We start from the raw sequence: 27,293 nt of genomic DNA on the forward strand, positions 1-27,293 counted from the left end.
CTGTAACACCAACTGTAACAGATGGTCACTGCTATGCTTTGTGCCAAAAGTTTTTGTGCTTTTCCAAGTGAGGTTGTAGTGTGGCTGCACATGTATGAAGAGCTACATGTGCTCCCGTGCAATCAGCAAAGCTAGCCTATGCTTTTCCTCCTCTTTCCCTTGAACTTATGAAAAGCTGCCCTTGAAGCTGTGCTCTAGTTATTGGTCCATTCCTTAGCCCCAGCCATTGGTGTAACCAAGGTTGAAGAAAAAAGACTAAACAAAATAGAACCCAGTATTAATACCCTTCCAAAACAGTGCATGGGGATAGTTGGTGCCAACTGACTCTTTGCTTTTGCTGCCTGAGAGACTTGTCACACATTGTATGGAAAATGCATACCAGACCTGCAACAAAGTCCAAGTCTCCCCAGTTCCAGTCTCTTGCTCTAGCTGCAAGGCCTCCTGCCTCAGTCCCCTGGGCTTTACTATGTCCTCTTTTCTCCCAGAGTCTCTTGAAGTCACATTTGCTGAAGAAAAGCATTTGTCAAAGAAAGGGCACGTAGATCACTATATCATATCATTATATGCTGCAAATTAACTAGTCACATGTTGGAGAAAGGAAAAGCTGGGTTTTATTGCTCTTGCCTGAAAACGGAATAAAGCTCACTTAATGTCCTTGTACAGACTGAGACTCTCTTAACTGAGACCCCCTCATGTGATACCACCTGCATTATTTTGAGCTTAATTGCAGCCCTTTATTTTTTTGTTATTTGCACGTATTTGCTCCTGGGTACACTGAATTTCCTGTGTGTGTTTTCTTGTTTCAGGCTTCTGCAGAGCTCCTGAAGCCAACTTAACAGAGACTGCTATACTGAAAGCTTTCTGAAATCATTCCTGAAATACGATGCATAATCTTTTGAGATTAACTCAACAGCAAAAATTAAAATGTAGGTTTAACTTGGCACCTTCCACTTAACTGATTCCTAGTGTATGAAAAAATGCTTCAGTTAAGTACTTAAGATGACGTTTAATTGGTCCCGGGCATCGTGCTGCTCTCTGTAAAATCTCTGTACTCTTTATAAACTTTAATCGCTGTCTTTCAGGCAGGGTTAGACTTCTTGGGTACAGAAAGGCTTTAAAAGGGTCTGTCTGAGAAATTTGTTCTGAACTACACAGCTGTCCTCAGTGCCTCTTAGTACCTGCTGATAAGAAAAGGGATTGTTGGTGGGAAAGAGTTTTGGAAAAACTGCTGGGGCCAGTTGTTGCTGTTGGAGTTTTTTTTTATTTTTTTAGCTCTAATTAAATGAGAAGGGAAGCACCAGTAAATAAGCAGCTGGAGGAAATAAGGAATTATCTTTGCTTCTAAGGAGGCCTATTTTAAACATGTGAGAGGGGTAGCGGGCTCTTTTGCTTCTTTCTGCTTCTGTTGCATGGTTACAGCTCACGAGGCCTAAACTGAAGTACCAGACAAAGAAGTGGAAAGTTATCCAAAATCATTCTCTTGTTTAAAAGAAACATATATGTTATTGTTAGTCATTCCATGGCATTAGATCTTAAAGCTGGGTTTTAGTAAAGTGTTTTTGCGTGTTCACATTTTCTCTTGCTTTTTTTTTTTTTTTTGGCAGTGCTGTTACTTTCTGACAGTATTGTAGCACTTAAAACTAATGGCAAACTATATTTTATCCCCAAAATGTTTAATAAGGCAAAATGTGGTTATTTGAATTAAAGTATGTGAAAACTATGTCTGTAATGATAGTCACCTTTAAATGCATGCTTATGTCTACTGGCTCGTAAATATTTGAGGCATATCTATGCAAATTTGATACGCTATCAATGCAGGGCATTATAGATCATTTGCAAGTGTGTTGTAGTGTGAGGTTGTGGTTAAGTAGTGAGTGGTGTTTGCAAAGGGGTCATGCTTCAGCTGTGTGTTTGGATGGTAGTAGTTTTTCTTCTAAGGCTTAGCTAGTAACTCCATTGTAAAATATTGCAGAGTTGTATCTCAGCTTCTTTAAGTAATTGCTTGACTCCAGCGACTATTCGGTGTGGCAACTATAGTCAAAATATGTCTGTCTGAAACAGATGTAGTCATTAGCAGGCCTTCTAAACTGTGGCTTCCAGCTTATTTTAAGTCAAACTGTCTCCTAAGCAGTTAGGAGATTGATGATTATCTCTCCTTTCTCATGTGTCAAATGTAGCCATGTTGCTGTAGTAGGAAGGGGATAGAGCCAAAGAAATAGGGCTTATTACTCAGTTAACAGGTAGATTTGCTGGTATTCCTGTTCCTTGTGTCATCTCATTCGTTCTATTTAAAATAACAATAATGAAATATTAGTACTCACTTATCAACAGGCACTGTAAGGAATGTTACTCCCCAGCATTAGCTTTAGTTTTGTTTGTTTGCTTTGTTTTAAATTGTATCACATTGCAGTGCTACAGAATGTTGAAGGGAAGGTCCTCTGATCCCAGAGAAGCATTATGTCAGCGTCTAGGGTGGATTTACCCACAGTGCGCAGTGAGCAGGAGTGGGCTACAACGATCTGCTATGAGGGAGAGAAATGGCAGAGCCTAAGCAAGGCCTTAACCAGTAACAGAAAAGGAGCAAGATTGTTTTCCAGACTGCTTTCATCCCAACCTTAAGACAGGGATTTCTGACTGACCCTGAGTCATGAAGCATTAAAAACGCAACAAATGATCCACTGGGCTCTCACTTCTTGACCTCCCTGTGTGTCAAGAAGCTTTTCTAGCTCTTACTGAGAGAATGATATAATTTCTGTAGTTATCTTCAAAGGTCTCAGACTGAGTTTCTCACCCGACTAAAGAGAACTGTGACAACAACTACCATTTCACTCCAGTTATTTTCTTATTTTAGGATAGTAGTTCCTTCACTTCTGCCGCTTGCTGATGGACCAGAAGGATGTGAACCTGCCTGCCTGTTTTCAGTATCTTTTCCTCATTTGTTAAGGTAACTTATCAATTATCTATCACACATCCCTCCTGTAGGACTAGGGGAGTTGCCACCACTGCATGTTGTGGAAAAAAAAAAGAGGAACATTCTCTTGGGCTTAGTGGTCCACAAGTTCAAGATCTTCCAGTCTTTTAGCTATGATACTATCATTGCAGTCACATTTCTCTCTCTTTACCCACTGGGATCACAAGGGAACCAAGGCAGTAGAGGTGGTTTACTTTCCTCCTGATAGGAGTTTGGTGATATTCTGACAGTGTCCATGTGGATCACTGCCTGTGTGATACAAGTAGGTGTTAACACATGCAAATGCACCCTGAATTCTCCTAAACAAAGGCAGGCCACCTTTTACTCTCTAGAAACCTCCAGAACCCAGCTGATCAAACGCAAGCTGGCTACAGTTCAGAATGTGTTTTTTAACAGCATAAAATTCAGGTGTAAGCCCTCTGGAAGGGTAGTATATAATAGATGTTGAACTGGAGCTATACTAGAACTGAAGTTCTCTGTGGGGAAAACATTGGTTATGTTTGAGAAGGCAGATGATGCATCTCTCATGTGCACTACAAATGGTGTCTGTTAATGTTAATTCAGAATAAGGTATGTCTGTTTTTACTGTTGGCTTATGTTAACAAATGTGTTATAATGTCATGGCCTCTTGGATTTGAGCTGGCACTTAGTGGAATATTAATCTGATCGATATAATAAGCAAATGACTTTTTTAATGTTAGGAATTAAAACAAATTCTATCCACTCTGTCTGGACCTGTCCCTCTGTGTGTACTTTCATGTGGCCGTTGGTGGCTTTTCACTTGCGTCACAGCAACCCAAGAGTAAATGCAAGGCAAGATCCAAGGTAGGAAGGCAAATTGTTTTTGCAAACATGGCAGAGAAAGTGTCTGGAATCAAATGCCAATATTAATGCGTGACATCTGCTCTCTGCTCCAGTTCTGAGTAAAGTAATCCAGTCCTAATTACACACTGCTGTGCCCTCTACCAGCTAAGGAGAATGGTGCAGCCATTCTTAGTATCGGCATATAAATTTCTTTCTGGATCTGATAGATACATTAGATGCAGGGCAGGCTTTTCATTTTTTGGCTGTCAGTTGCTTTGGGTAGCACAAAGAGAGGGGAGGGAAAAGGTTGCAGCAGAAAAAGATCAAAATCTTTCAAAAAGGACTCTGCTCCTAGAATAATTTTTTCCTGGAGAACTTTCCCTGCAGACCTCAATCAATATTATTCTCATCTGAGTGCACATATTATTCATTAAGAAACATTGGCAAGATGTGCACTACAGTGTATGCCTTCATTAGAAGCTCTACCTGCCTGCTTTTATCAGAAGATCTCCTGTAACTTTCACCTACATTAAATTTAGTATCTGTCTTTGGATTGGGAAAGAACAGTGTAATTTCCTGGGTTGGGTTTCTTTTATTTCTTGTTTTAAGAAGAGAATAGTCAAATGGTACTCTTTGGTTTGTGGATGGTTTTTTTTTCCTCTCGCATGTTAACAGATCAAGATTATCACTATAGATTCAAATTGAGCTGGATGCTGGTGAAAGCATGTGTGAAACATAGTCCAATGCAGCAGTCTCTCCCTGGGCTGTGTGAGCTGGGAATAGCTGGAATTCCTCTGTTGAGCATTCAGCAGTCATGCTGCACACTTTGTGTGCACCTACCACTACCGTGCGAGCAGCTTCTGTCCTGTGGAATCCGTGTTTTTAGATGATGTGTTGTTGGACTGACACTATGAAGACCTGGCAAATGTCACCTATGCCAAGTAGAGACAGAAGGAACCACAAAACACAGGTGGCACTGGCAGTGTCTTAGAATATTGTCATCACAAAGCAACAAGACCCTGACATTGCATTGTATCTGTTCAGTTAATGTATTTCTACCTCTGACTTTGTGTCCCTTCCTCAGCAAGGCAGTGAGGGAAGAATGTGTCTTTTTTTGAAGAAAGATGTTGGGATTTTTGGACATATTATTGTCTGGCTCTGTGGCTGGGACCACACGTACTGCTTGAATGAAGGAAAACCAACAGCAACAGGCTAGGAAGAGTCAGCTCCATAGTTCTGCCTCTGTTCACCCATCTCACATTTGATTAGTCTCTGCTTGACATCAGGCTGGGAGCAATGAGCTCTGATCAGAACAGTGGATGTGGCAATGTGCCCGTGAGCTCTATGTGTCACTCCAAAATCAGATGCTGTCCCTCTGGGTTCCTCCATAAAACAACTAAGGCAGATATGTAGAGGCCAGATTTGTCTGTCTTATCTATCTACCACACCCTCTAAGGTAAGGTGCCAGAAAACCTTAGAGTAGCAATGAACTTTAAGGCACAGAAGGACATTCAGGAATGCTGGACACTCAGCAGTGTTGGTTATCTATCCAGACAGAAGTGAGAAACATTATACAAACGCAGTTGCCCTGACATACTTGTATGGCTTGGTGGTGTTTTCATTCTGAACGATCCTTTCTCACATATGTTAAACTCTGGAAAGTGTACAGGCTGCTGTGTGAAGAGGTGGCAGAGCCAAAAATCCATGCACGGACTTGTTCAGGGAGGTTGGGCTAAAGGTGGAATCCCAAACTTCTGCCTAACTTCAGTGTGAATTGGAATTTTATATCAGCATTGGGAACTGATTCACAATGTAGGTGGAAGAACATGAGAAGGAAAGTTTCATCCGTGGTAAGACAAAGGAGGCTTCTCCTGGAAAAGATCTGTCTCCTGTAAGCATGCATTTCCTGAGGCCTGGGGGAGCCAGCCTGTCCTTGCTCCTAGTTTGAGCCTTTTCTAAAGCCATTCTCTTGGGTCATCGACTTGTCCTTGTCCCCAGCTGTACGGGTGCTGGGGAGATGCTAACGGGTCTGCAAAGTGGCACACCCAGCCTGATCCTCCAGTAGCTCATACCCACTCAAGTATTTTTATGATGATGGATTCTCCTGTAGAAGGAAACATTATGGAGTTCATTGCAACCAAACTGTTGGGGGGGGGGCAGGATTTATGTGTGAAACCAGGAAGCAGACCAAAAACTTAGGTCTTACTACTTTTTTTTAGAAATATGTTTTATTATTATTATTATTATTATTGAAGTCTTCACTATGGGGAGTGGCACAAAACTTATAACTAATTTATCAGCTGTAAATATCTCTTAAAGATCGCTACAGGTTGTAAAGTCTTATGGCTTAAAGTGTCAGCCTTATATCACAGTGGTAGAGAGCTCATTCTCTAGAGGTTGTGTTTCTGAAGCTTTGCCATTTTTACTCTGTCAAAGGAATTGCTGCACTTATAACACAGAATTATTATTTTTTTAATATCTCATATATGCAAAAATATTTAACATTAATTTCATGCAAAACATTATCGGAATTGAATCTGGTTTGTTTTTATGATGTATATGTACATAAGTTCAGTTTGTCAAGCAGGAGTTGACATACCTGAGATCTGCAGACCTCAGTTATGTATTTAAGTGGTCTTTTGAACCGCAGCCCATGCTCTCTGTGTGCTTAACTTTACAGAGCTCTTGTGATTCTCCTCTTTCCCATGACTGTTGGATTGCAGCAGAAGGTCAGGCTTGTGGTCAGTCTCTTGTGATGCTCACAGGTTAGGTGTAAGTGATTCTGAAATGGGTAATAACAGAGAGGGCTAATTCAGTATAGAGCTCTGTGAGTAGATTTGGTTATTTGGGTGGTTTCAAGAAATAAAACCCATGTGTCTAAACCGGCACGCAAATCTCATCTGCTCAGAAATCTGACTTTGGCAATAGCTGCTAAATTCACTGTGTGCGGCTGTAGGCTTTGGTACAGCCTGATCCTGCCCTCTGTGTGGGGTTCTGACTGCCACGTGGCTTAATCACCCTCTTTTTTTTTCTGTTTTTGGTTTTTCTTCCTCCTGTCAGCTGAAAGATAAAATAAAAAAAACATATTAACCTCCCTGATGAAGCTTTATAGTTCCCAACACTGAAACATTAACCAACTCCTTAATTAAGAGAGACTGAAAGTAGAAGAATGCTTTTATGTCATTAGCTGGTTTTTGCTCCAGTCATCTGCCTCATTCAAGCATGGGATAATATGAAACCTCACGGGTCTGCTGAAGGCTTGACTTAAGTATATTGCAGGTTTCCTTTGCAGTTTAATAAGAGCTGCACGTTGTTCTTAAGAAACTTCATTTTCTCTCGCTTGTGCTCAAGACTAGCAAAAGAAAAAGAAGAACAGTTACGGAGTAAGAGCCAGAGGTCTGAGCCCCATCCCTGCTGCAGCACATGGATGGTTTTCTTCCCGTGTGCTTCTTCCTTCCCACACCAGGAGTACTGGGAATTCATACCAGACCAAAAGCTCTCCTGGGCAGAGAACTGCTCTTTTATCTGCATTTCTGCAGTATTGAGCACAGTGACTTTGCTGTGCTGCCTGGACAGAGTGTACTGTAATGGAGCGGGCAATGTTAGTGATACCTGGTACCTTGGTGGCTGCATGCTTGGTCCTCTCCTGCCAGAGCTCTGCCTGGGCACTGTGCTGCAGAGGCTGGATCCCAGTTCTGACACTGCCCTGTGTCAAGGTTCCCAGTTGTTCCCTGTGGCACCTGTTGTCTCCAAGTGCCTTAACCTACTGCTCCTCTGTGCTGTCATGAGGCTAACAAATGGAAGCATGGTGTAGTTGTTTGTATGGCATTTCCATCCCACTGGGTGAAGGAGGCTTGGAAATTACTCAGAGCTGCTCACTTGTTTGAAAGGACTCACTGAACAAATCCAATGGAAAACCATTCAGAATAGTGCTTTGCCACTCTGTAAAACACAAAAAGGCCATCTACCTGAAGCGAGGGCTTTTATACAGGGATTCCTCCCTTGTTAAGGCTACAAACCCCAAATCCATGTAGATGCAATGTTAGGATTAAAGCGAACTGCAGACTGTGTGTTTGGGAATTGGATGGCGTAGGTTTTGTTGGGGTTTTTTTTGTGTTATTTTTCTCCCCTTGTGTGACGCTCCCTCATGCGCGTGCACATGTGCAAATTTGCCTCTCGCTTTTCCCCTCCACCTCTTTCCTTTTCATCTCCAGTGACCACATCTCTCTCAATTCAAGTGTGAACATCACTTCTTAAGAATGGTACCGAAGTCAACATCTGTTCCTTCAGTTTCTTCCCGTTTCACCCTTGGCATCCCAACAGTGACCTTGAGCTCCACTGCACACAGACAAATACCTGCTGCTTGGTAGGTCTGTGCTTAGGTAGAGCTGTAAGCAAAGCTCAGAATAGGGCTCTACAGCTGCACACTGAGAGCCCGAGGCTGTGGCTCTGTGCTCAAACTCTTTGGCTGTGGGAGCAAAGGAATGGACTCAAGGACCCTAAGTACATACTGAAACATACTGATTCACAACGCTCTGTTGGGAAGGTTGGGGGGAATAAAAATAGGCTCACTGAGTTACAGTTCCTGGGGGTGCAGTGTATGCCATAGCATGGAAATGGGGTTTGTTGTGTTACACAGTTGTAAACATTTTTATCCTTATATGTGTGTATTACAGACAAAGGTACCGAGCTAATGAAACACAACTTTATGTTCCCAGACCTACTTATGCTTGCTATGTGGTGCAGTCAGTTTGTTTGCTGAGCTTCGTGGTGCTGTTTGTGGGGAGAAGAGCAGCTCCGTGTGCTGACTGCCCACAGCCCCACCTGTGTAGTACAAGGTGTACCACTCTTAGTGTACAAGGTGTGCTTTGGGTGAGTGGAGAGGGCTGCCAACAGAGCAAGTGTAATCACAGCTGTCTTGACGTGGGGGAATGTGATGATGGGGAACTGGGGGAGGTATGTTTCCCAAGAGGAGACATGCAGCATTTTCCCCCCTGAAACCTACCAAAAACGCTCTGTCTCCCCTCAAGGGGGACCAGCCTGAACAAGGTACAAAAAGAAGGCAGCGCTGGGAGGAGGAGGGGGGGAATAAAACCTAACAGATAAGCTGAGCTAATATCAGTTTCCTGATATATAAAGCCAAATGGATTAATGGATCGGCTCATGCATTGCCTAAGGAAACAAAAAGAAAATCTTCAGTACTTCTGCACGGATTGAGGACATGAACAATATAGGTCTTTACAAAGTAAAAAAACCTAATCTGGGGGAATCGTTTACTGCTCCTTTTTCTTCCTCCCCCCCTTCTTTTAATTGAAAGGAGGGTCATGCAGAGGTAAAATTTGGGTAACGCGTGAGCCAGAAGCCATGTGTCTCAGATGCCACAGCGATGGTCGATCTCAGTCTGCATCAGTCTTGCCCAGGCTCTTTTTAGCATTCCAGCTTCAGCTAATGGAAATCAAGCCCATTATGGTGAATGTAGGAAGCAAGTACATTAATAGTGGGCACTGACATTAATTCAAATGGTAAACAATTCAGAACCGTTCCCAGTACATACTAGATTATGTATCATCTTACCGGCTGCAGCAGAGGGCCATTTCTTTCACTGCTTTCTAAAGTAGAGAAGATTGTCTGCCGCGCAGTTTTCTGCTTTGATAAACAAAACTATTTGCAAATCCTACTTTGCTGCCCCATCACTCCTACATACTTTGTGCCGATGGGGTCTGGCTGCCACCATTGCATTGCGGATCTGCTCCCTACTTTATTAAAACAACAACAAAAAATAAAGGGGGGGGGAGGTATTTTAGTGAAATGAGATGTGGGGAACGGTCTGATGCAAAAGGTAGAAAGAAAGAAAATAGAGCTTATTTGTACAGTAACACGTGCGTTCGAGGAATGCCTCCCTCCCCGGCTGTCTGCTCCCCCATTTTCTCTCTCACACACGTATATACACACACACTTTAACTGTGCTTTTGTGTTTTGTCAGAATTAATGAGAAAAGTTCCCTTGCCCTAGGGGTAATTAGTGTCCTTGGAGTTAAATAAGCTAATACTTAGACACCTCTGGCACAGGCAATTATGTTTGTGTATTGAATAATTGATTCAAAGAGGGGGGGAAGGGGCTGCTAATCAGATCTGAGCATAATGAATTGATTTAATTAACAGGGGAATCTGAGGGTCCCTGGGAAATGTGTGCATTTATTCAGCAGCAGGAGGAGAGCGCAGAGCACATAAATTGAGAGAGAGAGCGAGCGGGCGGGAGGCAGGCGGCAAGTGCCTCTGCTTTCCGTGATAGGTTCGCAGCTTTCCTCCCTCCCGCCCCCCCGCCTTTGAATATAATTTTAGATTTAGAGTGAAATCGAGAGAAAAGCACTTTAGAAGCCGGGAAAGCTCTCGCGGCCGCAGCAGCGAAGCGAGGAGAGGTTGCGAGCCGCCGCCTGCGATCGCACCGCGGCGATTTCTGACAGCGCGGGTCGCGGGAGGAACGGAGCCGGGCCGCCGCTGTCCGCACCGAGCCGCGCACCGAGCCCCGCCGGCCCCGCACCTAAGCTGGCCGCCGAGCCGCGTCGACCCGCCTCTCTGGCCGCTCCCAGCGCTCGTCCCGGGGCAGCGCCCGCCGCCCGCGCCCCGCACACCGCCCCGGAGCCGCCCCGGAGCTCCCCAGCCAGCCGGAGCGGCGGCGGCCGCCCCCGGCGCCCGAGACGATGGTGCTGGACAAGGAGGACGGTAGGTGGGCCGGGCCGGGCCGCGGGGAAGGAGGGAGGCGGGGAGGGAGCGGGCCGTCCCGCAGCCTCGCGAAGGGCCCGGGGCGGCCGCCACCCGCCGGCTACCGCTGTGCGTTCTCCGGCTGAGGCGCGTCCCGGCCACGCCGGCCGCGGGGGTGGCGGCCCCGGAGCGTCCCGCCCGGCCGGGAAGCGGCTGCGCGCCGGGCGCGGGGCTCCAACTCGGCAAAAGTGAGTACGGGGCGGCGGGCGGGAGCGGCTTCGTGCGCGGTTGTGCCGCGGACTTCCTTCTCTCCCGTTCTCCGCTCTCCTCTGCCCCGGGGAGGTGCGAGCCCGTCCGCCGTGGAGCCGCCGGCACACGGGGAGCGGCCGCGGGGCTCCAGCGCTTCCGCAGCCGCGGCCCCGCACCGCCCGGCCGCGAGAGCCGCTGCGGCCGCCCCTCGGAGCCCTCCGAGTACGCGGGCGGAGCGCCGCTCGGGCGGCCGCGACGCTGCAGCCGAACGCGTGCGTGGCGCAGAAGAGGGAGAGAACTTCCCCGGCCCGGCAGAGCGCCGAAGGAGCCTCTCGTCCAACCACCCCGGGCGGAAGGTAAAGGGGGGGAAGCGACGGCCGAGGTGGACGGCCGGGGTAATTCCGTGCGGCTGAGGAGCGGAGCTCGTCTCGGGGGTGACCCTGCTCAGAACGGAGCGATGCAAGTTTTGCTCGGATGTTGCTCGAAAGGGCGGGGGGGAGGGAAGGCTCTCATCCGTCCCAGTCCCCTAACCGTAACAGTGAGCGGGGCGTTGCCTTCGTGCCAGCTGTATCCGTGCCTGACTGCCGGGCGTTGCGGGGTCACAGGTGGGCTGCAGAGGCTCCTGACGCGCTCGTTAAACACGAGGAGCTCGGGGTTGGCGCTGTGAGTAGACGAAAGCGAGTCTGCTGATCATCCAGGCAGTTCTCAGCAGCCTCCTTCCAAGGAGTCCTCGCGAGCGACTGCCTAGAAGGGATTAAATAGAGGTGGCAGAGCTAAAGAGGAACTGAGTGCGAGGTGAACCTGAAGGGAGTGCAGTGGGCAGCAAACCTCTGAAGGGAGGGATGTAGGGTGGCAGCACCCAGGAACCCTCTGTGCTGTTGGCCAGGCAGTCGTGCTCCAGGAGAAAGGACACTCACTTCTAAAAATGCTGGGGAAATGGGCAGGAGATGAGGTGGAGAGGAGAAACTCTTTATGAAGAGCTCATTTCGCTGTGTTGCATTTCTTCCTGCTCGATTCAAACAGGCTCCACGTGCCCATCTGCGAGTGTTAAAAGGGGTTCTCCATTACTCCCATAGCTGGCTCTATGTCTTGTCACTGGCCAGTCTGATTTCTACTACCTAAAAATCCTGCTGCTGTGGCCAGCATCCAGTCCCCTTGGTTTGAAGAGGGGTTTGCCATGTGGGGTTTTGGGGGGGTGTTTCTTATGTGGTCCTTGCCAGCAAGGTGGGCTTCAAAGCTGTCGCTCTGTGGAGAGGACAGGCTGTCAGAGATGGTTTCCCCACCATGCTGGTGCATCACAAGGATGCTGGCCGACTTGCTGGTAGGGTCTGCAGCACGCTGCGCTCTCAGGGCTGTGCAGCAAGTTTTGCTGGGGCTCAGGGGCAGCTGCCCACTCACTCAGCCTCGGGTCCCATTGTAGCAGTGCTTTCAGGGCCGTGCAAGCCCTGATGTGACAGCCACATCACCTGTGGGATCTGACAGCCGCTGTACGGCTTTGTGATTGAAAGCCTACCTTGGTGCCGAGGGAGGCAGCGGTGGCACCAACACCTTGCTGTGATCTTCACAGTTATCAGTGGGAGTGAAGGGGCAGGCTGCAAAAATAACAGCAGTAATAATGTTTTGGACTTGATGTGTCGTGGCATCGTGTCAAGTTGTGTCAGGGAGGTAATGTCGTTCCGTGTGTTGGAAGTGACATGCTGTAACCTGACTGATACAACACGGCTCGATATTAGAAACTACAGCCTTACGTTTGGCAAACGTTGTCCCAAAAAACGAGCTGAAGGGAGAGAGCTGGGGAAAGAGCAGGAAGGTGGAGAGCAAGAAAAACTTCCCCTAGGTTTGCCTTGCAGTCGGTTCCCCTCCGCTCGTCGCTGCTGGGTTTGCTATGGGCAAGCCAGCCTACGCACCGCGTTCAGGGAGCTCGGGATAATGAGAGTTAAGATACTTCTCAAATACGTAAATGTTTTGATTGCAAAGCCCAGATTTCTGCTTAAAAAAGTAAACTGACATGAGGCGTCGTGATTAATTCCGACAGATTGTGTTAATTGTCGTTGGCTTTAATTGCGGTACAAATGCGTTTGGGGTTAGGAAACTTTTTTGTTGGTGGTGTGTTAAATGAGTAAGCAGAGAAAGCACTTAGAAATAACCATTTTCGAAGGGTGTAATGCAGCTCCTGTGATGCTGTGAAGCAGTAAAGGACGAACGTGTATGGGATCTGTGCCGCATCAGCCTACCGCTATCTGCTTTCTGCCCGCCACAGAACTCAGCTGCAGTAAGCAGTGCCTAACTTCATTTTTATCAGAAAACTGACCCTTTTTTTTGCCATTACCCATCAGTGTGAGTGTAAATGTGCCATGTGTTTTAGGACCAGTGTGTCCTTGTTGAAGGCGATGGGATTGAAACATACACAGACAACGAAGGGACAGTTTTGGAGTCCACAGCCTCCATCAGAGATCCAGTAGAAATATGTATTTAAAACACTCCAAAGGTAGAACAGCCCGCCTTCCTGTGAGCTTGTGCCCAATGCTTTCAACTATTAGCCTTAATCTTTGGGTGAACCGTCCTTTTAGGGCCGTGATACTTGTTGGGTTGTTGGGATCAAGCGTTTGGAACGAAGGGGAAGAAAATGCCAGCTCAGCTGGGGATAAGGGATCTAACTAGCCATAGTACTGCGGATACTCAGCCTGAGCCTGCAGTGCGTTGCGTGGGTTGCGAAGGGAAGAAGTTAAAATAGGAATGAAGTGCTTTCTGTATCAAAAGCTGACCGAGGCGGTGCGGCTGGTGGCACCGGAGCTCCTGACCCCGCAGTTGTGCGAGCGCGGTCGAGGTGTCGGCTACTGTGTGCGCTGGGGCTGCGAGGCGCAGGGTCCGCACTTGTTGCTTTGCGTTCGGTCGTCGATGGCGTCTCTGACAGGTGGGGCGGACCCGCAAGGGCCGAGCTGATACATTCACCGTAATAGCGACCTAGCGAAAGTGGAGCTGCAGTCTCCGGAGCGAGAGTTGCGAGCAACGGGCTGCCGCCGAGTACCGCCGCTGGGTACCTCCTCCGCTCGCTCTCCGGCGAGCCCGTGCCCTGCTCTCCGCCAGGAGGAGCGGCGGCCCCGAGCCCCGCGGGCCGCTCCCCGGGAGGCGCCGGGCCGGGCCGAGGCGCGCGGTGCGTCCTGCAGGGGGCGCTGCCGCGCCGCATCCCGCCGCCGGGGGCGGGCGCCTGCCTTCCCCGCTGCGCTCGGGGCTGCGGGTCGGCCTGCCGGGGTGACGGCCGCCGGGTTTAGCCCGAAGCCGAAGGGAGACGCTTCATAAAGCCGAGAGCCGGCTCGTTGCGGCGGTCGGGTTAACGGGCCGTCAGAAGCGATCGCGTGAAAATAGGTTATGCGCTGTTAATTGAGCCGTTGAGGAGGTGAGAACCAGAGGAACCGCTCCGATCGCCCTTCTTTCTCAATTGCAGTTTTAGTTCCTCGCAGTTCTGCGGCGCAGAAGTAGGTGAGCCCCGCAGTCGTACCCGCAGAGCGCTTTGCCCCCGAGCGTCGCTCTGCCGGAGCGCGATCTGTGTTAAACGCCGGACGGGCGGCTATTGGAGCCCCGCGCCGCACGAGGACTCCCCCGCTCCGGAGGTCCGCGCTGCCCGAGCGCAGCCCTGCGATGATGGTGCTGGAGCAGGACGACGGTAGGTGGGCGAGCGGCGCCGGGACGCGGTCGGGAACTGCGTGCCCACGCGTGTCATCTCCTCCCGGCGGGACCCGAGGGTTTACCCCGAGCTCCGCGTGCGGAAGCAGCTTCATTCTTATTTTTATTGTTACGTCTGTTTAGATTTTTGTCCTCCTCCAACTCACTCCAGTACATCCATTTTTGCCCGTTTATTTTAAGGGCTCTGAATGTAAACCTGATGTTGAGAGATTTTTCTTCTCGTTGCGTGTCGTTTGGGTCTCCTTAATGTACGCCCTTAATATCTATTTCTCGCAGCTTTTCTCCGTAGCTCTAACCATGCTGATGATAAGCTCATAAGCTGCTCCGGCAGAAAAGCTGTGTCTTCTTCCCAGCTGTAAATGGAGGTTTGCTGGGAGGTGATTGAATGAATGAAGCGGAAGTAGGACCTGACTTAATTTAGGACTTTGCAAACAGTCGCTCTGTTAGGAGCAGCCTTTGCTGTGGATGGCTGAGGGCTGGGTGCTGATGTTGGCAGGCAGTGCTCGGTGGTACCAAACCCGACTGCCTGCTCACCAGCTGTGCCTGGGACATATGCAGTAAGTCCCATCGCGACTTCTCAATGAGGATCTGCTATGCTGCGGTTTGGAAACTCCCTTCTAACTTGCACACTGGCAGCAAAGAAAGATTGAAGCAGTGGAAGCCATCAGTAGCCATCCTGATTGGACTTCTTGCGCTGGCAATGCCGCTTGCCTTGGCATGTTGTGTAGCTAAGGCAGGAGCTGCATCGTAACACCCAGCACACCGCCATCACCATCATCTCCTTGCTCCATCTCACCTTCATAAGTGAGTGAAGGGCTGTGCTGATGGCTCTGTTGTTGCGTTCTCGGCTTTTATTGGTATAGAATTCTCTTTCAGTGGTTAGAAAATAAAAGTAACCAGCAAGTTTACTTGGAAATAGGAGAAAATAGTGAATGCTTGCAGGCTGTAGACAGGAAGCAGTTTTTCACGGGGATCCAAAGTGCTTGGAGAAAATGGAATGTTATGGCGGTAGGGTGGATTTTACTCGAATATATGTATTACCTTTAGAAATATTTGGGGAAAATAACATGCAATTCAAAGTCTCTTGCTTTCCTGTAATTGTGCATTGTAAGCAGTGCCGAAAGCTTCCCTGTTGATAGGTTGGAGCAATATAATTTCTGTTCCCCAACACCTATCTATTTTTGGGTGTACTATTAATGCTGTACTGGACCACAATCAGAAAAGAAGACTTGGTCATAATGGAAGTAATCTTGCTTTTAACCAGTCTTGGACAGAAGCTCCTCTCTCTCCCTACACAGCACCCCAAGATATACTATGGGGAAACACTATGCTTTGCATCTAGCATTTTGAGGTCCTTTGTCTCCTGACACCTTTGATCTGTAAAATGATGCAGTGTGCTGCCGCGCATAGCAGTTTGAGTCTTGTTTTTGGGATGGAATGTAGGTTTTTGTCTCATTTAGGTGCGAAGTGGTCGGGACAGTGGACAAAATGTGCGTGGGCTTGGAGGTTACACGCCCAACGTTTGTGGCCAAGCAGAAGTGTGTCGTTGTCAGTGTCCTCTTTAAGCAGATTCTGATCAGATGTTGACTCAGTGTGGGGTCTCAGCACCCACATGTAAGTTCGCTTGCCCTTCTGGAGGGATTCTCCTCTAATGAAGTTGGCATCCTAAAACTGTGAAATAATCTTCAGGTCAAAACGCATGAAATCCCTGTCTTGATTTCAGTCAAGACATCGCGTAAGTCCCTTTGTTAACGCGGGAGAACTCTGAAAAAAAAAGAGGTGGATGTGAAGCATCTGTTACACATCTTCTAGATCAGCTTTGCAGTTGACTGGACTGCGGATAAAAGACACGCTAAGTGGTTGAGCATTGCTTATGCTGGGAAAACAAATGGAGCTAACAGGGTTTCAAAGGCTTTGGAGCAGTGTCGCTCTCAGAGGTGTTCGCTTGTTTTCTTTGGCAATACAAGTTGAAGCAAGCTAGTTTACTTTATTAGAGGCATAAGGCTACTCTTGTAACCTTCCTCTGACTAAGATGAATTTGGCTGGCTGACCTTACTTCTTACTGGACCACACGTGTTGTGCTGGACTTTGTTATTTTCGGCTTTTTTTTTCCTCCCCTTCTTAAGGCTCATCTCTTTAAAAGGATGGCGGCGTTTTCCATATTTTGTCAAATCTTCCTTTTCAATTTGTGTTTCCCCATAGAGTTGTGTTCTGCTATGATGGAGCAATGCAAATCAAGCAGAATAGCCCAAATTAATTCTTCACATTGGCGGCAGCGTGATTGCCTGCATGGAATCAATAATGCGTCGTGGAGGGATCAAATTTTTGAGTATAATGTGTGAATAATGCTTGACACAAAACAAAAATTCAGTCATCATAATAGCAATTAGGAAAAAGCTGCAGCTTATCCCAGCTGTAATCTCTGCTAACAATGAAGCACAGCCTAGTAATCAGCATGTATGGTATGAAACGCACTAATAGAAATCACGGTTCTTTGTTATGTGTGGGGAGGGTGAAAGTTTCCTTTTAGCTAACTTGTACTGTGTTAACTAGACATCGTATCCTTGAACCAAATTATTGACTCTGTGTGCACTTCTGTAAGCCCTGATCAGCTGCGCGTTTGTCCCAGTGCTCGCACAGGCGTTAGCACCCCAAATCATGGGTCCTTTGTGTTTTAAAGTAGAACTCTGATTAAACAGACTGCAAGAGTAAATGACATTGGAAGGGCCGTGTGCCAGTACACGAACCTTGGTTTTTATTAAAAAACAACAACAAAAAATTAAAACAAAAAAAATATAAAATCCATAGCTCTTGAAAAATGAAAAGAAAATATGAATACCCAGTGGTTGAGCACACCAGGGTTGGAGAACCTCCCTAGGTTGATGGGAGGTACTCAGGGCAATGAACGTTAGGTAATTTGAAGCTGGATTAGTAGCAGCAGTTGGGTTCCCTGTAAGATCCCATCTTACCCCACTCAGGAGGAAAGAAACAGCATTTTGTAGTTGGAAAAGCGGTGAAATTGATTCTGTAATGGCAGGCCACAAGTGTGCTCTAGCCAAGGAGCAGGGCTGCGGGCTGGCCTTGGGAGTGCATTTGTGACCAGTTGTGCGTGTGCATGTGGGCATGGAGTGAGAACTGCTGCCAGCCAGATGGGCCCTGGTGATCTGCTTCTGTTGGTAACGATCATGACATGTACAAAAGTGAGGCAAGTATTGGCTGCCCAGAAGCCCCATGAAAAACAGCACTGCATTGGAAGGAGAGTTCTACATGTAGCTGGTATCTTTTGTTTTGGCTTTAAGGCACTTCTCTCACACCTACCTACTGAAGAACTGTGCAAAGAGAGAGGAGGATAAATGGCAGGGTGGCTGTTTTTTCCCTCCTGCAATGTGAAATTTAATTTTTTCTGTTGCCAAATACTTCCAGTTGGTTTTTTGTTTCTGTCTTCTGCACTTGTCTACGACCTTCTATGTGATCCATCATTGTCTAGCTATACGTTCACAAAGAAATACTGTCGACCTTCCCAGACAGTGGCTTATTTGAAGAACGGTTGATGCAGGACACTGAAGGCCCTGTATTTCTTTCTTTATTTGGGTTACTCAGTGGTTTGTTGGGGCAGCTATCTTGGCACGTGTCGTCTTGGTGTAATTTCAGAGGTTTGGCCGGTCTAGTCTTATGACAACACCAGAGTCGTGTATTTACAAAGAAACAACAGAAGGTGGTAAAAGCAGGAAACTGAAGAAGATCAGAAGAAATTCTGAATGCTTCTCCGATTCTGACTAAGGGCAGAGCTGGAGGTAGACAAGGTAGCCTCCCACAGGCACCCTCTGCACCTGGACATGGCATACAGAGGTGTGAGAACTGGGAGACTGAATTGGTTAAACCTTTTTGAGAAATGAAAGGTAGTTGGAGCCCTGAAAACCTGGATCTCTATTAAATGAAAGTGAGTTATGCTTCCTATGAGAAAAAGATGGGTGAAAGGAGTTAGCAGTCCCGATAGGAGCACGCTGCTTTGTGTAGGTGTGTTGCTGCCAGGCAATCAAAGACTTTTAGTATCTGCCTCGATGAGATAGCTGAAAGATCATGGTAGGCATCTTTATAGGGGATCATTGTTCTTCATTCCCAGAAGCTGGTGAGGCATGCTGGTTGTCTGGTTGACATAAGTACTTAAACAGCCTATGAGTGTTTTTCAGCCTGGATAACGTGACAGAAGAAGCCGATTCTTGGAAATTAGTAGCACTGTAATTTTGGTTTAATATAGTAGAAAGGGTGCTTGATACCCTGGCAGCAGAACATAATTCGTCTTCTTTGGAGTTAGTGTTAAATTTTATTATCTTTAATAGCTACAACATGAACGTGTCAGCCTGTTTGTCATAGCCATCCTGAAAATACTCTCTTATGGTAGAATCTTCGGAAAAATTCCTTTTAAGAGCAGTGCATTATTAATAAAGTAATCCATTAGGTCTGGTGATAAAGGGTCACAGCAGAGTCTGAGATATGTTTCTTAAATGGTTAAGAAATTTATCATGGTTGGAGGATTAATTGATTTCATTTGGAGGCTTTCTTGAGGTTTTCAGGCTTTGTGTTCGGATATCGTTTTCTTCTATCCGCAAATGCGCTCGCTGCTCCAAGTTTTGCTTCCCTGTCATTGGCCCAAACCGTTCCGTTCCTGCTAAAGGCAAACTGTTCTTACAGCATTATGACCAATTGCATCTGAGAGAAGTCTTACTTAGGTGAAGAACATGAAAGTTTATGGCAAATAAGGTGTTTCACTTGAAATCAATTTGGAATCAGAATGATGGTATCGAGCATTAAGCGTTGCGATGGAAGAATAAAAAAGGCGCTGCAGATGCTGCTAAATGCTGAACTATAAAACTCTTAACGGGTCCATATCTTTTTAAAATTGGACAGAACTGTCACCATTTAGAATACATAGACATTGCTTTAAGCTGTATGGAAGGCACTGCCCCCAACTTCGGTAATGTGCGTAACTGTTGCCAGGGAATGATTTATTCAATGAATGTAGAGCCTATTCACTGAAGACTTGGGGGCGGATGGAAGGGCGACTTAAAATGAAAGTTGCTCACTATTAGATTAACATAATTAAACCTATGGATGGTCTGAGATCAGTTCACTGCAGCTACTGTTTTTCATTCTGGGTGTGTTAGCTTGTGTGCCTGTGTTTTCTCTGTTCTCCAACAGGACAACTCCTGAGCCTAAGTTTCCATGAGTGATGCTGGGTGCTATCTGTGCAAGCAGATGCTCGTCTCTCCTTTCCAGTGGATGTTCTTGCAAACTCGTTCCTTCACGTGCTGCTCATCAAAGCAGATAATGGAGGATGTTGTCCAAATTTAGAGGGTTTTTAAATTTCATTGAATATTTCAGTTCTTTTCTCCAGCGTTCAGAGTTCCTTGCATGCTAATCGAGCTCTGAAAGGGTGATTTGGGCAGTGAAAGTAATATTTGCCTTCTTTTTAAACTATTGATTTCGACAGTTGTGTTTTTTCTTGAAGAAAAAGTGGATGACTGTTGCATATTCATGACTGAACTGCAGAGAACTTGGACCAGAATTAAACAATTAACCCTCTCTCCAATATAAACATCCATTTGAGTGGAAGCCAGGGATGTTCCTACTCATTTTATTATGGATCTGAGATACAGAAATGTGTTCTGGAGAACTGTGTTTCTAATAAATAAAAAGGCATAATGAGAATGTAACTGGGAAGGAAGACAAAAGCAGCCATGCTTTAAATTGTTAATGATGGTGCCAGTGGCTGCAGCTTTACCACAGCTGTTTAAATTGATCAGCTAGTGAAAATGTTTTGTTTTGGCATTTTCCCTGCATGTGCAAGTCTTTCGGAGGGACTTCTGGAAGCTTTTCAAAGGAGAATCATGATCTTTTTCAGACCAGACGTAAAGCAGCAGAGTTTCCAGTGCTTTGGAATCCAGTGTGTAAGAACGCAATTTGGTTTTTCTTTTGTGAAGTTCTTGGCTGATTGCTTCCCCTAGGCACTATTTACCCCTCTGTTCATTTCATTCCTCCTCCAAAAGTACTGCAAATTGCTCCCTGCCCCAGCAGAGGTGGCAGCAGCAGCTCCTTCCAATCGTTTCCTTCCATCTCCTCAATTCCTGCTGCCGCTGAGCTTGGTCAGAAGAGCAGCGAGGAGCAATGTCAGTTTGCTATGCATCTTTTGGTCAAGAAACCAATGTGAAATTGTTCTGCAATGGGTGCTTTGTCAGTGGGTGCTTGCTCCTGATTTGGTTGGCTTCCTGGTTGGATCTACCTTGTGCTGATGTGGGTTAACCAACGTCTCTGTAATGCTCGTGCCGTTCCCTGCTGTTCCAGAGGGATGGGTACATGTTTCTAAAGGACATAATCCTTTCAAGTCAGCAGTAGGGAGGGCTTTACTTTATGTTCAGGCAGGTGGAGGGCTGCCATGCCCCGCTGCTTTGGGATGCTGTGTGCAGTCCCTCCCTGGCGTGCTCGGCAGCAGGTGACTCGTGGACAGGCCGTGCATGGAGAACATTGAGCAACTTGGGTTCTGCCTGCTGTGCTCTCCGTGGGGGTGGGTATCGAGCATTATTCAGAATCCATTATATGTTTGTCTTTATCCTCCTTTGTAGAAAATGATTTCTGTAAGTACCCTGTTATGGTTATGAAAGCCTGAACCAAGCATCAGTCTCAAACCCTTTGACCTGTCTGCGCAGAATGGAGATCTGTTTTGAAAAGGACTCCTTTATATCTGTTTTTACTCCGTGCCCTTCCATTCATTTGCCTATACAAAGCAATAAAGGGTAAAACTAAAGTAACATAAATTGGTCTGTCTTCCTGAATCCATGTCTCGCTAATGTACCCAGATTAACTCAACTGTAAATTGTCTCCTTTGGATGTCGTGTCTTGCTAAAAGTTTCCTATATGATTCATGATTTGGATTGCTTTTAACAGCTATTGGCTAAGCAATATGGTAAATGTACAAGGTGATGCAATTGGCATTAGTGAGAGGATGCACAGGAGCATGTAATGCAGTCAATACTACATTAACTACTGATGCCCAATTACAGAAACTGGAAGAGTGGCTTTTAGGAGCATTAGGACTTGCAGAAGAGCTGAGATCACCTGCCGCTCCTTGCCTAAAAGCTTCACCCTTTATGCGCTGGGATCAAAGCAAACATTTAGTTGCAATTTTGTCATGTATAACAACGAAGGTATTTTTCCCCCTTTCTTTCCCAAAAAGTGTCACACCGATGCTTTTAGCACATGTAAAATCCTGTTTCTGTCTTTCAAGATTTCCTTTCCCTCTCCTGGGGCAAGGCTTTATTAGAATAAAAACTCTGCATTCGCCCCAGAAGCTTGCTGCTTCCTTCGTTTTAATTCCAAAGAGGTTCTCAGTGCAATTCAGGGTGTCCTATTGCAGTGTGTCAGATGAGGCTCCCCTTCGCTCTCTCAGCTCCTTCCCTTTCCTAATCTCAGTGTGATTGTTTGTGACCTCAGCTGGCTTGAAGTCTCTAGGAAGAGTGTTTTAAATACAACCAGATAGCACAGAAAACGGGATATTTGAGTGTGTGACCTCTCTGCAGGCCGTGCTCAGATTAAGCACACATTGTTTCCACTGTTGCTTTTAGAGCCCATTTGCAGTGGATGGTGGAGGACCGTGTTTCTCTGAGAGGCAGCGCATACTTCGGGGTTGAGCTGAGTGTGATCACAGCCACCTTAGTCTGCAAGCTGTCCCAGGCCAAATGCCTTTGAGCAGCTCCGTGTTCAGGCAGTGTTTTCTGTTTTGCTTTGACTGGATGGAACGTGTTGGTGTACACCGGACCCTGTGTGAGATGGGAGGTCTGGGTGCTGCCGTTCCTCTTTCTCCCTGTTGTGTTTTTCTAGCGAACCTAAGCTGGAACGTAGGGAGCTCAGACTAAGCAAGTGTTTGAGTCGGCCTCTCTCATTCCCTTATCTCTTTAATTTGGATCAAATGAAACACCAAAGCCTGTATAATAAGGCTCCCTTAAAAAACCCACGTGCGTGCCTACAATCGATCCATCGACTGGTCTTTTTGGGGGCTTTTAGGCATTCAGTCTAAGTGGGCTGCTCAGTGAAATTTGTACATTCATAAAATAGCTGATTGAAAAGCAATATTTCAGATAAATACAAGCCAGCGATCTATCAGCAGTTGTAATAAAAGCTGGGCTTCAGGCTGTGATTTTATTTTGAAATAATAAGAATTGCTTTATTCTTTTTACTTGAGTTACCATGGTAATTCTGTCGTGTAGCGGTGTTATATTGATTTAGAAAGTGGACAGTAATATTTCTTTTGTGTTATTCTGTTTCTAGGGGTTGATTTCTAATTTCCACTTGGAGATTACTTTTATAAATTTCTTAAGTCCTTCCACTTTTTTCTCTAGCAGTGTAATTTTCCTCTCACACATTGCTATTTTCTGAGCTTATTGGTTTGCTCTTATTTTAAATTAAACTTGCTGGTTTCAAATATTGAAATGACATCTTTGTCTGTGTCTGTACTCGGGTTTAGCAAAATATTACAGTCTGCTGTTTTATGCTTAATAATTTAAGGGAAGCTTTATGTCTGCCGTCGGCGCTGGTTGGTAACTTACGACTGAACCAACACGGGGCTTAAACCTCTGACGCTTTAATAACACATAATGGTGCTTCCACCCTGCACACCTCTTTGAATGAGGTGGTGCTGCGCCTCCTCTACGCAGCTGAGGAGCATCAGGTTCCATGAGAGCAAAACTTGGGTGGGCAGATGTGTGTGCATGTGGATGGCAACGGGCAAAAAGTAATGAGCTGTTCAGTTCCGTGCTACCTTCCTACAGAGAGCTGCTCCGGGCTTGTGGCTTCTTTAAGGAATGACAGCCTGAACAAGGTGCGACTGTGCCTCGTGGCGTCGGTTTCTGTATTAAGAAGTGGCAGCTGAGGAGCTAAAACCAAAGCCGTAAGTTCTGCTGACAGAGCCTGTCCCATTCGTGAACCTGTGGTGCTGGTTGACCTCAAAAGGCAGTGGGGTGTGATAGCTGCGGAAAAGGAAGGGCAATCCCAGCATGGAGTGAATGAGGAACTGCCAGCACGTGGAGGGAGGGGATCCTCCCCCTCTATATTGCCCTGGTGAGGCCACATTTAGACTACTGTGTCCAGTTCTGGGATCCCCAGTTCAAAAAGGACAGGGATCTCCCAGAAAGAGTCTGGAGGAGGGCCACAAAGATGATGGGGGGACTGGAGCATCTTCTGTATGGGGAAAGGCTGGGAGGCCTGAGGCTGTTCAGCTTGGGTAAAAGACTGAAAGGCGACCTGATGTTTGTAAATATCTAACGGGAAGTGGGAGGCAAATGGATGAGACCAGGTGGTTTTTCTTGGTGGTATGTAGTGACAGGACAAGGAGTAATGGCCTAAAACTTGAGCATAGGGAATTCCATACTAACATGCAGAAGAGCTGCTTTACAATAAGAGTGGTGTAGCCGTGGAGCAGGTTGCCCAGAGTGGTGGTGGAGTTTCCATTTATGGAGATATTCAGGACCCATCTGGATGTCTCTTGTGTGACCTGTCGTAGGGTATCTGCTTTAGCAGGGGGTTGGACTCAGTGATCTCTTGAGGTCCCTTCACACCCCTGCAATACTGTGATATTCTGTGAATTGCTGATCACGATGGCTGTCCGTGCTGGAGGGGGCACAGGCAGACTGTGTCTGTATGGGGTAAGCTGCAGGTCAGCTGAGGACAGTGAATGAGTGGGAAAAGAGAGCATACTCCTGAAGAGAGAGGGGTCTTTGCTTGGGCATGTCTAACTCTGCAAAGCAGAGGCTGGCCGCTCTGCCCTGCATGAGGCCACAGGTTGGGGAAGCATCAGGAAGGGAAGGAAAAGAGGCTTTTTGCTCCCCAAAGATTTTACTGTCATTACCATAAGTGGTTGTAAATGGCTAAGAATATTTCTAGGCTACAAACAGGAAAGCTTTTGGGCTACAGAAGGAACTTTGTCTTTAGGTCAGTCCTCCTTGGGGAGCAGTAGAGGTGTGGAGCTGACCCACACTTGGGTGGTGTGGCAGCCTATGGATGCTGGACGTGGGACTCACCCATCCCTCCAGGTCCACAGTCCATGTAGAGGCATTATATCACGTTGTATGAAGTTCTGTCAGTGTTTCCATATAAAACCCGTATTTTCCTCAGTGTTCGTTTATGGTGGAAGTCTGCATGTAAGATCCTGCCCGAGGATACCTTTTTCTTTCCTATTAAAATTTTATAAACCCGTCACTTGGCTGGGATTTTTAGTCCTCTGCGAAAGTAAAAGAAAAAGGGGGCCACAGTGGGGAAGCAGGGAGAGGAGAGGGACATTCTCTTCCTTGATTCTCCCTTAAAAAATAGGAAGGAAAAAAAAAAGGCCATGCTTACAGGTGAACTCCTTGGTAGGAATGGCAAACTGCAGGTCGGCAGGTTCTGAACTTCCCAGGGATCTGACGCGGCTCGATCCGAGTGTCAAAATCCATAAGCAGCTGCAGTGGCAGAAGTGTCCCCTGGCTTTCCTGCACGTGTGTTGGTGTGCAGGTGTTGCCTGTGCTGCTCGGTGTGAGAGCAGTGATCCACAAACCTAAAAATCTTCGCGCAGGTCTTGACCTGTGAGGCTGTAATGGCCCTTGGAGCCTTCACGGCCCATCGGATGATGTCTGTTACACATTACCCTGTAATAGCTCCAGAATAAAGAACTACATTTATTTATTTTTTTTAAGTCGGTAATTATATCTCTCCGCAATAGAGCGCGTTGGCTCCTAATGCTAAAATGCAGCTTTAAAGTAATGCAGCAAGAGACTGCTTAATGTCTCTGGCAGTCTCTGGGCTGAGCGAAGGTCCTCTGCTCTTTCTCCAGTGTTTTCTTTCTAATGGCAAACTCAAATTACAGTATTCTCCTGTTTCAGGAGCTGACATTTCTCCCAGGGTTCTCTGTGCTGTGGCAAACCCTTATTTGATATTATGGGTCTCCTCAAAATAATGCTTTGGTCTGTCCCCGTCACACTTGCTTTTCAGGAAGAGCTTCAGCTGATAATTTGCACTCATCTTAGCAGGGCTCTGCCCTCAAGAGAGCAATCTCGCCCTGGAACGAGGAAGGAGTAGGTGATTTAATAGACTTTTTTTTATAAGTGTTTCTCTACCTGATCTTTCCACAGGACACGGTGCTGCCTGCATCCTAAGTTGGGATTTGGGTTTGCTACCCCCTACCTAAAATATATTTTCTTTCCCTATGGTTCATTCAATTATAACTGTAGGATATATCTTCTGGGACTGAGTAATTGGCTGGGTCAGAAGTAATCTTTATTTTCACTAGAGAGATGTTTACAAACTGATGCTGCAGTATCTCTTTAAAACCCACTGAGAATCTGATTAAAGGCCTGAGGATCTTCTGCAAAGATTGCCTGCTCCCAGTTGACTTGAAAGGGTCAGCATGCTGTCACAGATTCGACTACTAAGAATTAACTTAAGGCTGATTCAAATGCCTCTCTCTATGCGTAGCATTGATTGGACTGCTTTCAGATGGGCAGAGGTAACTTTATACTGCAGCATGTGTGAACTCCATTTAGTTAAATAGGAAAGCTGAATGAATATAGTTGCTTGTGACACAGGAGCTCAAAGGTGAACGCATACTACCCCTTTGGCCCTGAATTAAATACATAGGGGAAAGTGGGAGACAAACATAATTCCCGTGGTGGCTTACTCGGGATGCTGACTGGTACAGCTGTTCTTCACCAAGCACAGCTCCTAGGTTTCATAGCATCTTTTCTGCTCCTCATCCCCCATGCACACTCCACCCTGTAGGCTTGACCTTAATCAGATGGAATTGCTCATAGTGGAAACAGCAGCAGAGTGCTCTTTTGAATGGAGGAAAAAACAACCACCAACAACAAAACAGGTCCAATGAAATGAGTCCTGATGTCTTGCCTCCTGTAGTGCCTGGAAAGTTAAAGGCCTTTCTGCTGATACAGTCACAGCATCTGCACCCACGTCGGGGTTTTGAAGGTGCATCAGTGTTGCCCACAAGTGGACAGTCTCAAAGGTTTGGTGTATCTATATTAAACGACTTGGATTTCCCTGGGGACGTTTCGTGGGGATTTGCCCTAGTGTTGTCTTGGGATGGGGGTGACATACCCGTAGACTGATTTCTTAGGCTGACCTGAAGACTCGCTGTGTTTTTTGCTTTATTTTTTTATTTTCTAGTCTGTTGTTATTTTGGAACTGTTGTAGTAATTCCTGGAGAAAGAGCTGCTGGAAATGCTGACAGTTCTGAGTTAGAGCAGCCAGAGGGGCCCTGCTATAGTAATGCACTGCTCAGCTCTAACTGTGCCCAGCGCAATTCCTGTGCTCCCTGTGGGCAGTTACTGTGCAGCGCTCTGGCGTGGTGGCTGCATTATGTCCAGAGTTGCAATTTACCAGTGGTCACTATCAGAAGAAAAATGTGTCCCTGTGGGATCCTGAGTGGGCTAAAGGCAATAACAACTGTATGCTGGCAAAGATAGAGGGAAGGAGAAAACCTACAGTATCCTTGTAGGTGTCCAGCCATGAAGTCACAGAGCTTTCTGTCTGCAAGACTTGAAAAGCAACAGTGGGGACTGATAACCTGATCTCTTCTTCCCGTTTCCTCTCCCAGGCTGGAGGAACCACTGCCCTGTGGTCTCCATGGTATGTTTCACCATAGAAAACTGAGTCCATTCTATGTATGGTAAACAAATTTCTGATTGCCTCGTGTGTCAAATGCTCTGACAGTATTTGTTGTTGTGTTTTCTCACGTGAAACAGAGCACTGAACTGGGAAGCCGTGGCCATGTTGCAGTAGCCCTTGTGCTACACTGGGTGCATGCTCAGTGTTTACTTTTGTGTGTCTGGTTGTCCTTCTGCTTGGGA

The 27,293-nt window shown here is 46.6% G+C and overlaps 1 protein-coding gene and 1 long non-coding RNA gene across 6 annotated transcripts in view; both read left to right on the forward strand.

Annotated features, from left to right (window-relative positions):
* The first annotated feature begins 838 nt into the window (after nt 1-838).
* Nucleotides 839-4,928, forward strand: LOC140252970 (uncharacterized). The gene is made up of 3 exons (XR_011903749.1): nt 839-926; nt 2,852-2,944; nt 4,451-4,928. It is a non-coding gene; the product is annotated as an uncharacterized lncRNA (long non-coding RNA).
* Nucleotides 4,929-10,051: 5,123 nt separating this feature from the next.
* The window catches only part of LMO1 (LIM domain only 1), a 47,481-nt gene continuing 30,239 nt past the window's right edge, over nt 10,052-27,293 (forward strand). Inside the window, exons 1-2 of one of the 5 annotated variants that reach the window (XM_072338253.1) lie at nt 13,539-13,639; nt 14,171-14,389. In XM_072338253.1, coding sequence (XP_072194354.1) covers nt 14,365-14,389 — 25 coding nt within the window. In that variant the 5' untranslated portion in view covers nt 13,539-13,639; nt 14,171-14,364. Of the gene's footprint in view, nt 10,498-10,603; nt 10,725-10,943; nt 11,082-13,538; nt 13,640-13,952; nt 14,390-27,293 lie in introns of those variants that run through there. The other 4 variants (XM_072338252.1, XM_072338255.1, XM_072338254.1 and 1 more) reach the window with 4 other exon arrangements.

This window comes from Excalfactoria chinensis, chromosome 5, assembly GCF_039878825.1.
Source record: "Excalfactoria chinensis isolate bCotChi1 chromosome 5, bCotChi1.hap2, whole genome shotgun sequence".
Taxonomy (NCBI): Eukaryota; Metazoa; Chordata; class Aves; order Galliformes; family Phasianidae; genus Excalfactoria; species Excalfactoria chinensis.